Source organism: Fopius arisanus, unplaced genomic scaffold (assembly GCF_000806365.1).
Source record: "Fopius arisanus strain USDA-PBARC FA_bdor unplaced genomic scaffold, ASM80636v1 scaffold00038, whole genome shotgun sequence".
NCBI lineage: Eukaryota > Metazoa > Arthropoda > Insecta > Hymenoptera > Braconidae > Fopius > Fopius arisanus.
This window is the reverse complement of record NW_011887777.1, coordinates 888,628-899,378: the sequence shown is the minus strand read 5'-3', so window position 1 is coordinate 899,378 and position 10,751 is coordinate 888,628. Positions and strand designations below refer to the sequence as shown.

At 34.7% G+C, this 10,751-nt stretch overlaps 2 protein-coding genes across 3 annotated transcripts in view; one reads left to right on the top strand and one right to left on the bottom strand.

The window, feature by feature from the left end:
- Positions 1 to 209: 209 nt before the first annotated feature.
- Positions 210 to 3,319, bottom strand: LOC105266454 (coiled-coil domain-containing protein 149). 2 transcript variants are annotated; one of them, XM_011304626.1, is made up of 6 exons: positions 3,265 to 3,319; positions 2,986 to 3,203; positions 2,291 to 2,531; positions 1,973 to 2,212; positions 996 to 1,225; positions 210 to 916 (listed from the first exon to the last, which is right to left on the bottom strand). In XM_011304626.1, exons 2-6 carry the CDS (start codon positions 3,201 to 3,203, stop codon positions 583 to 585), a joined length of 1,263 nt encoding a protein of 420 aa, XP_011302928.1. In that variant the 5' UTR covers positions 3,265 to 3,319; the 3' UTR covers positions 210 to 582. The 2 variants fall into 2 exon arrangements, with proteins under 2 accessions (XP_011302928.1, XP_011302927.1); XM_011304625.1 differs by having other exon boundaries at positions 2,986 to 3,319.
- A 174-nt stretch (positions 3,320 to 3,493) lies between these two features.
- The window catches only part of Jupiter (microtubule-associated protein Jupiter), a 76,019-nt gene continuing 68,761 nt past the window's right edge, over positions 3,494 to 10,751 (top strand). The window contains exon 1 of the mRNA XM_011304620.1: positions 3,494 to 3,842. Coding sequence (XP_011302922.1) covers positions 3,790 to 3,842 — 53 coding nt within the window. The 5' untranslated portion in view covers positions 3,494 to 3,789. The remainder of the gene's footprint in view (positions 3,843 to 10,751) is intronic.

Sequence of the window (10,751 nt, the reverse complement as noted above, 5' to 3'; positions counted from 1 at the left end):
AATTTCAAAACTCATTTTACACAATTAATTCTTGTATTTACTTAACGATATACATTTGCCATAAATGGAAATGACATTGGCTATTTATAATAGCTCCGTATTTCTTTTAAACTAAAAATAATCTGAGACAAATTAATTGAAGAATATAATTTTGGAGTAGATCTTTGGTTTTTCTTAATTTGTTATTTCATAGGGACGACATAAATTAATATTCATAAGGAAATAATAAGGAGATAGTTAATATCAATAATTCTTTCAAATTAACCTGATTCTTGTATTTACATAACGCAATTCATTTGCGATAAATGAAAATTACATTCGATATTTATAATAGATTCCAACATTCCTTCAACTAAAAAAGAGTTGAGAGAAATTAATTGGTAATTTAATTAATTACTAAAAAATATAATTAGGAATAAATCTCTGAATTGAGAGATATCTCAGTAGATCATTGATGTTTGTTCTCTGGTAGAGACTAGATTTTTTCTTTGGTATGAGGAATGATTCGAAGCTTAGAATGAACTCGATGCGATAAGAAACGATAAGAAATGTAGGTGACGAAAGTTAAGAAAAGCAAAATCCTCACGATTTATCCATTTCGTTCTCCTTCAAACTGAGTAACGCCTTCTGTACAAGCGCTTCAAGGTTTCGAGGCAAGCCTAAATATATTTTCGACGGAGTATTACTCTCTGACTTGGATGCAAGAGACTCAGTACCTAATAACTCATTGATCTCCGAGTCGTCGCCATTCTTTTCAATATTTTCCTCTAAACTCTTCTCTTCGTAATTTTGGAGACTGGAGTCTCTGATATTGTCCTCAAGATTGTCCACCTCGACGCCAGCATATCCCTCGAGTAATTTTGCAGTGGGAGAAGGAACCGCGGTGTCCAATTCACAAATTCTCGCTGCCAAAATTCTACAACACACAAAAGTTACCTCTACGCTTGTAAATCTCTCAATTGGGTTTGATGTTAATTAAATCAATGCTTTCTCACTTGTTAGCTTTCTTCTGATGGACAAGGGCCAATGTCTTATCATTAAGAGCCTCGAGCAGTGCAGAACAGAGGCACCGAAGGTCAGAGAGGGCTGCTGTTGATTTATGGGAAGAGATATTCATGCCCTGCTGCAGCAACTGCTCAACTTGCTTCAGAGTTATGATTTTTCCAGCAGCCCCATTACCCCCTAATTTGATGCTCCCCTTCACTCTTTTGCTGTCAAGCATTCCCTGCCACCAAAAATACCAAAATCATTGGTATTCAATTTTTATTTTATTTACAGTAGTTCTACCCTCTGTCCAGATTCCACTACGCTTTATATGTTTTTAGCTCACGAATTTTCCAACTGCCTTAGAAAAATTTGAAACATATCACACTGAGTCAGTAAAATGAAATGAAATGGAATTTTGTAAAATATGGATATATCTGTAGATATTCTTTTCTAATAAATTAATAACAGAAGTCACTTGCAAAATATTTGGGGTTGAAAAAATAAATCCCTTCGAGTTATGATGACTATGTGGCCATTGATCAAGATTTCGAAAATGGTTAGATTTCACCCTTCTACCCGGTCAGGAAGCGAACTTGGACCCTAATCGCTGTGAGGCAATGAATGAAGTATGAAGTATGCAGCATGCTTCTAATGAGATAATTCATTCCAATATAACGTCCCTATCTTAGCCCCTATCCTCGTTCGCAGACTAATTATGTGATCATCTTAATGAGATATGCGCAGGTAATTCGTCTTAATTATAATTCGGTAGTGAATCATAGAATAACCAGTCGACTTGTTGCTCAGTCGATTTTTTTTTAGGAATATCTAAGAATCTAAGAGAGTTAGTGAAATATTTGTAGTGACCTTTTTTGTAGGCCTTATCTCGTTCCTCAGTTTTTCTTAGATTCTCAGGAATTCCTCAAAAACTTGATAGGAGAACAAGTCGACTTTAGACCCTTTAACTTTTTCAGATTTGAAATACCTTGTATTTTGATAGCGATTGTCTGGCCAGTTCTTTCTCCTCTGAAACCTGCTGTAAACGGTCCTGCAGATATCTATTTTCGTTTATAAGAGAATCCAAGTCCACCGGTTGTGTAGCATTAAGTGCCTTTGATAACTCGTGATTCAACCGATGGGATTTGCATTTGAAGGCATCTCTCTCAGTCTCGAGCTCGTGTTTCTCGTCCAAAACTGACTGCAAGTCCGCCTGCAGCTGAGTGCACTGAAAATAAATATGATAAGATGAGAAGCTTCCTGACTATTTCCACTGCCTGCCAGTTGAATGTACAGATGGATTTACCTGGACATTGAGTTTTTCTAATTGTTCGATCATCTCTTCTCTCTCGTGAGCAGCTGGAGCAAGTGGCAAGCTGTTCTGCTCGTTATTTGATTGATTACTTCTTCTTAGAACTTTAATATCACCCTGAGCATCTTCCAATTTTTGGCGTAGAGTTTCCACCTGAAGTTTCAGACATTTGTTTTGTTCTCGGAGTTCTGTTATCAGGTCCATCATCCTGAAGTCTCCATCCAGATTGTATTTTCTAAAGAATTCAATGAGAGATCACCATTTTTTCCGAAAAAAAGGAATTGGTATTAAATTGAATGAATTAAATTAGAAGAAACAATAGTATCAGATTGTGAACGATTCAATAAATGTTAATCATTTTTGAACTGCAATTGCAAATCACGTTAATAATCAATGATATTAATAAAGTATCATCTATTATTATTCTAATAGATAATGTTTTTTGAAAAACTTTAATTTTTCAATTAGCGATCAATTTCGCAGATTGTTAATATCAATTTTAACTTAATAAAGCAAAATACGTTTATATGCTATAAACAAATAATTTATATTTAATTCATATTCCTCAATAATAACAGCAATAATGATTCTTTTACCCTATAATGGGCCTTGAGGCAATGCCTCTTCGTCAACTTGATTGATCTTTGAGTAACAGAATAGTACTATGGCGACAATGACCTAAGTGGTACCTGAGTTCTTTGGAGTCATTGATCTGCCTCTTGAAATGCCAGAACCTCTCCTGAATCTGTTCAGCCATCATCTTGAACTGATCTCTCTGGCTCCTGCACTGTTCCAGTTCCTGACTCAGTACAATCAGAGCCTCTGACTTCAGCTCCAACTTTTTCCTTAACATTTCAAATCCATCACCACCCTCTGCTGATCCCTTCTGGTCCCCAGTCCCTGCCATCTGCATTGTAATTAAAAATAAACCCCCTCACAAAGTATTTACAAACAATCAACAGACATACTCCACTCCCAGAGGTTAAATCGCTTGCAATTTTCCTCCAATGCTCCAATCTCTCAAAAAATACTTTCACTGTTGAGCTCTCCCGTCAGAGGCGCTTGCAGCTGACACTTCAAACAAAAGTCCTTTCCCGCCGAAACTTCAGTCCTCTGAAATCCTCCAGAACAGCTCAAAAAGTCCATAGAAACCACGGAAACCGCTCAACAATTTTTCAAACAACCATTTTTGTTTTCTGATCCGTCAAATGAATCAAGTTTCTTCTACTGAAAATCCTGGATAAAGTGACAAAATAGTAGTTTAGCTTCTCATTTGACTAGCCACCATGACGTCATGCACTGCCAAAGCCATCATTCTACCAATCGTATTGGCTGGCCAAACTGTTTGATTTTAGCCTAGCCAAAAGAGTCGTGTGTTTCGTGTGCTCCTGTCTACAGCTCCCTGCGGCCTTCCTTCGCACAATTATCCACCAATCAACTAAATTTCACATTGAAATCATTTGACGAGTGTTAATTAACTAATCAACACCATTATGACATCGACTGGAACCTTCCAGGGAATGATAGAGGGACGTAACTCCAGCAAGTAAGTGGACAATTGCATTTTCGTTTTTTTTTTCACCAATTCCCAAGACAAAGGGAATCACCACTTATTTTCTGTCCAATTGAATTTGGTTTTTTTATTTTTCTTTGGGAGGGTTGGAATTTGTACTGGAGGGACTTGGGGCCTCTGGGCATATTTGTGAGGGTTTTTATAACCTGAAATGATTTTTGAAAATGATGGTGAGTTTGTCATGCTGGGATTTTTTAAGCGAACCGGCAAACCGGGTCCCCATGTGTTTACAAAATCCTTTCGACTTTTGTCGACGTGAGGTTATTTGATTTGGAGAATTAGTTGTTTTGGTTTCTGAGGCATTTGGGGGGAATTGTTCGGGGGAAAGCGCTGTAATTGTTCCAGGGAAATGCCTGAGAGATTTCGCTTCCATTCGCATCGGTTTTAACCGGATATAACCAGATATTTCTCGTGCACTCGCTGTTGCCTCAGGATTTCCCGGTTTTTTACGGGTGAATAGTGACAAAAGGTGAGAGGAAATGGTATACTGCGATAGGATGGCTACCAATCGTTGTAAAAAGTTTGTTTCCATTTCAACAGAGTATGCGGAATCTAAATGATTAGATCAGGTCAGAGTCTGGAGCTGATTTGCTGTGAATAAACGGGACAAAGTCTGAGTAACAAAGATGTTATCAAAGTTGATGAATAATTTTGCTAGATAAATTGTAGGTGGAGGAAATTATGGAATATCCTAGAAAAGTTGATTATCCCAATACGTTTTTGATGCTGAGGGATAGATTTTTGTCGATGGAATTTGGTTTTTGAGGATTGATTTGTTCTCTGTTTTTGATGTTCGTGTTTCTTCGGGGGTTTGCGAGTGCCTGGGAGGGAAAATGAGGGCGTTGGCTTCTCCAGGGGTGGACGAACCTCTTAATCGTCGCTATTCTCCAATAATATTCAGAAGAAAATCAGCAGAGGAAATGCTTAGGAGGCGTCTTTTTATTCCAAAAGAGGATGTTTTTCTGATGTACTGCATGAAAGCTTATACCAGACGATTGCGGTCATTGATGACGACTAATCATCTTGTAACCTCATTAGCATGTAATTATGTCAACAGAACTCGTCAATCACGTTTTTGCATCGGTTTGGTTTATTTTTATTGGGTAATGAAAATGATTTCGGGTAATTTCGGTGGTATCCTTTGTGCTCTCGATATAACAGGTGCGGCAGTGGGAAAAAAAATGAATGGAGAGAATGGGAAGAGGGTGAATTACGTCGAATGAATAAAAAAAAAAGGGAAAAAGTGTGGGTTTTTTGTCTGGACGGTGAGTCACGGGAGGGATGTGTCCCCGCCCGTCGCAGCTGTCCTGATTGCCTGCTAATAATTACGGGTTGCTACCCGGGCTCTCACTCTCTCTCAACAGTCATATCCTACTGTGTATTTCAGGATTATCATGGGTTTGCTCGGATAACTACTTTACCAACAAAATTCAAAATTTTTGCCTTAAGGAGTTATTAGTTAGGAGATATTTTCTCATTTTTTTGTTTTTTTTTTGCAATTTCTGAAAAATGCTGAATCAGATTTACGAGGGGAGATACATGTTTTTAGGTTTTATAATTATTCAATGAATAATTAGCTTAATACATTTTCATTCGTGTGTTTATTTTTCAAAATTTCTGGTAAAGTTTTCTAAACTTTTGCAAAAGTTTACTGAGAACGTAAAAAAATTATTCGACGGCGATGAAACTTCGTGAGAGATTGAATAATAGTGAGACTTGAAAATAGTATATTTTTTCCCGGCAATTTCATCAACCGTTTTTGAAAAATAGAAAAAAAAATGAAAAATAAGAAAATCGGTAATACGCCCTTACGATAATCCTATCGTATATCGAAGTAACCATGAAATTTTTATGAAAAAACTGGTATACAGATAAATTTTAATGAAAAAACTGGTATACAGATAAATTTTAATGAAAAAAATGACAGTTAATTGGAAACCTAGATGGGCTAGATATTAGTTGTAAATTTTTATTCATTATCGATGATCAACATGGAGTCTTATGGTAATTCACGTGTTACACAAGCCCTTTTTTGAGGTTTATTTGCATGTAACATGTAATTAGGGCTGAGGAAAAAATCCTCCTGTCAATCAAATTTAGCTAGGCTACACAAATTTGTTTGATACAAGATAAATAAACGGGGGCTGTACGCGGAAATTTCAGACAGTTACTTACCTTACCTATTTACTAGGAACAAATAATTGTTTTTCAGTATGCAATGCTAATCTGTTAAATTGCGAAATTTAAAACCAATTCTAAAACTAAAATCGTAACGAGTTTTAAATTGCGATTTAATAGTTCAATATCGTAATTTACTTAAATTTTCCGTAATTTACTGAAAATGGAAATTTTTCAGTAATATTGTCTATTTTTTTCAATACATTTATAAAAATTTATTCCTTAATTCAAAATTTAAGTTGGCAAATCATTAAAAATGCTCTTCAATCTAGGGTTATACTCGGGATATGAATATAAAATGATTGTTGCAGTGTAAAAGTTTGAGATAAAACAGCAGGATACATTTTTTATTGAAAATTTATCAATAACAGGAAGACAAATGAACTATTGTTCTATTGCGCCCGAAACTATTGAACTTGTGTTTAACAGCTTAATTCAATGATTTGAATTTTAAAAATTATGCAGACGTTTGATTTGATCATTTTTTGGTTTTTCCTTAATTTTTTTCAAATAAGAAGTAGTTGAATCTTTAAAAATATTTATATACTACAAATATTCAATAAATTAATGGACATAAATCGCGAAAATTAGGGAACATTTTGAATGAGAGATCTGCCCATCAATATTTTCAGATAGAAAATGAAATTATATAGAAATAAATGATTGATGGTTATTTTTCAAACTCAAACATCAGTGAATCAGCCAGTCAATTTATTTTGGCAACTTCTGAAAAATTTTCGACGAAAGTTCGTTAGTAGTTTTAATCAATCTTTCACTGTTTTCCGTTCCTGTAGATGATTATGTAAATGTATCTGGATGGTATTTACTGAACTCTGGCCAAAATTCAAGTGGAAAAATAATTCGTTAAATACCTCTGGTGCTTCAAAATTTGGCCGGATGTTTTCTGATAACTTCGGTATCTAAGAAATATTGTATCAAATTTGCCACTTGAAAATCTCCAGTGCAAAGTACTAGTGATATTACAATAGAAACACTGATTAGAAAGTGAAAAACGATTTATATTAAATTATCTAGATTTTTTCCTTCGGCAAAGACAAGGGTTTCTAAATTTTTAAATTAAAGTAATTATAAGCCTTTCGTACTTTTCACCAATAGCCTATTGCTAGTACCATTTTGTTCTTATAAAACGTACTTTTTTTCTGACTGCAGAGGTTGAACAACCTGGGATATAAAAAGGCAAATTTATTTCTAGATGCACTTGGCCTTGGCTCGATTCAACCAAAGGTTCGACATTCTAAATTGATGAATAAGTTATTTCAGAGACACGCGACTGCAGGGGTGAAACGCGTGCACCAATGAAGGGGCATTGTCCATTTGGTGGAAAAAAACAGGGGGAGATTGTCCAGACGATGTAAATACATAACTGTATTTGTCGGGAGAGAAAAATCGATGGAACAGTCGAGACAGCTACTCCCTGTCAAATATCTGGCGACAGGCTGCTTGTCATATTACACGTTTGTTCACCTGGGGGAGTTTGTTCCAGCGATTTTTCACTCATCCCCCATTTGACTAACTGCCGGTTCTACTCCACGGGCTTCTAATTCCCATTACTCCCAACAGAATGCGCCCGTAGTTTTGTATTTAACAAATTTGTGGAAATAAATTTTTATCGGCTTTCACTCCTATTTGTTGCTGCTATAACGATCATTCCAGCGGTTCAAATTAATTGAGTAACATCTTTTTCGTTTCAATTCGTCTTCCCAATTTTAGGTCTTAGTAGAATGTAACTATTATCTAATTATCTTATGTGATTTTTACATGTTTTACGTATGTATGGGAGGGGAGGGGGATAAATTATCGAAATTCATTCACAAGACGAGTTGATTCAACTCAGCAGTGAAATGGTCAAGGGGGATGAATGACACTAGCTTCTGGATCAGTTTTTTCACGAATAACTGGGAATTTAAGATAGATTGCGAAATTTATTTAGCCACTTCCATGTGCCGCTTCACTGCTGAACTCAATTCGAAAATGAGTCTTCCATGAATCTCTCCAAATTGAAGGACTTGAGAGCATCTTCAGGATTGAAAAAAAAACATCTAGGTTCAGTTCCTGACATTATTTTTAAAATGAGTCCGTACTTCGTATTCCACTAATCCCTATGCACAGTGAGAGAACAAAATACTTTTACCTAGTGAGTTTACAGTCTAACTTCAGTTTACAGAAAGTAAATTAATTTAGCTGTAGTCATTTTTTCTCAATGTATGAGTGTAACCTATTTTTTCATTTTTATTGATTTTTATTTATTTGATTTAATACTTCGATATTTACAATATATACATAGTATAGAAAAACTTATGGAAAGTAATATTAATTAAATGAAATTTGGTTCTTTGAAGACTATCGAGTTTACGCAATATCCTGATTTCAAATGGTATAACATAACCGTATAGTTTTCTTACATTAGGCGATACATTAGCCATCATCATTATTTTAATATAGTGTCCAAAAAAATTTTTAAGTTCTTCAGTGTTAAAAAAGGCCCATTATTATCCCATTATTATATAGAGAAAAGGAGTATAAAAATCGGAATAATTTATTTATTTATTTCCAGATCGATTTTAAGTAATTCCTCTCAGGTTGAGGTGATTCATAATTAATGAAATACTCTGTATTAATATTTACTTATGCAAAAAAATCATTGAATTCGATAATTGCATTGATAACATCTTGTTTCATAACAAATATCCAATAGGGGATTGTTTCTTTTGGACTCATTCGTGATGGATTGTTTGAATAATTAGTGGAATCATTAGTAGAAATTGAGTCCGTAAATGAGTATTCTGGATTTATTTCTGAACTTATCTTCTCTATTCTTTCATCAGTCTTTTATTTAGTTCATAGTTCAATCATAGTTTAATTGAGATTACGTATTGATTATATCTTCATTAACTTTCTAATAAATCTTGGCGAAATCCAATTCCAATAGATAATAATTACAAAATATTGAAATTAACATAATCAGAAAAATAATTTAATAAACATGGGTATTCATTTGAAAGTAAATTACTGATTTATTGGCAACAAAAATTATCCCAAAGGAAATACATGCAATTGTTGATTCGCTTGTATATTGTTTCTTTGCTAATGAATTTATGATATACTTCCGACTTGGATTGATATAATTGCATACAATCCTTTCAATTTTAAAATTCAATCAACAGGACTTTTTTTTAAAGTTACTATTCGTTTGATTTGATATTCTTTTCCTAGGTTTTCTTGATTCAATTATTTCTTTACGAATCGGAATAATCTGAAAATAATTAGATCATAACACATTTAATCGCTACTTCTTTGAAGCAATTTTCTAGTTTTCTAGTTTTTAGTATTTCTAGTTTTTTGAAGTAATTTTCTAGTTCTCATTTTTTGCATATTCATTTAAAAATATAAAATTCTCCAATTACTAAGCATACAATCGTCCCAACTTAGAACTCGAATTAAACATCGAATTTAAAAACACTTCTCTTATCGACGATTTTCTTATTTCAAAAAAGTTCTTCAATGTTTCTGTCTCAAATTAATACCTTGCATATGTGAAATTCCACTGATTTTGCTCTACCATTTCGCTATTGAATTCAACTCAAAATACTCAAATAAAGTATAATTGAAAAAAAGAAGAGGAGGTGTAGTTGTGACCCACGTCCAAAATGGAGAACCAAGGGTTGAAGAGATTGTCTCGAGCCTCTAAAACCTCATGACCCAATGATAATGATCTAGTTTGAATACTTAATCTGCATAATCAAGTTCATGACGCCCAACTCCGTTACTTCTCCCCGAAGGATCGGAGGATTTAAATGAACTTGCTCATTTAATTGAACCCACATCCCACCGAGACAAATTCTTAACTCACAGACTGAATTAAAAAGGCGAATATAAAGCCTGCCAAACAATTCCGAAAACCTGATTTTATCGTATCGCCGGAATAGTTTCCCCCCCAGAAAATTGAGATACGCACCTTTTACTAATGATTTATTGTCGCCCATTAACGGGGTTATGCCTCGAGAGACGGGTATACTCCTGTCCCATAATGATTCGCTCGAGTGATTTTCTGTTCAGTTATGTGTGAGATAAATGAAAAAAAAATGCCATGTGTGAGAATATGTCGTTCTGGCTACTACTGTCCACGTTAGGCGCCCCACAACCTTCAAGTACTCATTTTTTTATTTCATAGGTGTTGTACGTGCGATAGAAAAAATGAGAGAATTATGTTGGAAAAATTTGTTGCCCCGAGAGGTAAAACCCGATCCCCAACGTCAAAGTCACCATTCTTATCTCGATTTATCGTGGAATTGGATATTTACCGACGCGAAATAAATTTCATGTATACATGGGGTGTTAGTTGTTCACTCTTTCGGTTTTCTTGTCTCTTGAATGAATCGCGATTTATGGGACAGTATTTTCGATGAACAAATCATATGAACATTTTATTGGCCGTTAAGGCGAATAGAGGGTAATGGAATTCATGGATTGTTTTTCTCTTTGGGGGATGTTAGAGGGATTCAGAGGGGGTCATTGGATATTACGGAAATTTCCGGGTCTAAATGGCTCGAGACCTTCTATTTTCTTTATTCTACTCTAATAATGCTCTCTCCTAAAATATAAACAAATATCTAGAGATTTAAATTTGAGAGAGTTAAAAAATTGTCTCCTTTGTTTAAATTTAATTTTATTGGATTTGGAGAG

Excerpts from the sequence above, each read along its gene's own strand:
- LOC105266454 (XM_011304625.1), bottom strand. The coding sequence starts at position 3,209 with ATGCAGATGGCAGGGACTGGGGACCAGAAGGGATCAGCAGAGGGTGGT. Across the intron at positions 2,213-2,290 it reads TAGAAAAACTCAATGTCCAG|TGCACTCAGCTGCAGGCGGA; the intron begins GTAAATCCATCT and ends ATTTATTTTCAG. Across the intron at positions 1,226-1,972 it reads AATCGCTATCAAAATACAAG|GGAATGCTTGACAGCAAAAG; the intron begins GTATTTCAAATC and ends TTTTGGTGGCAG.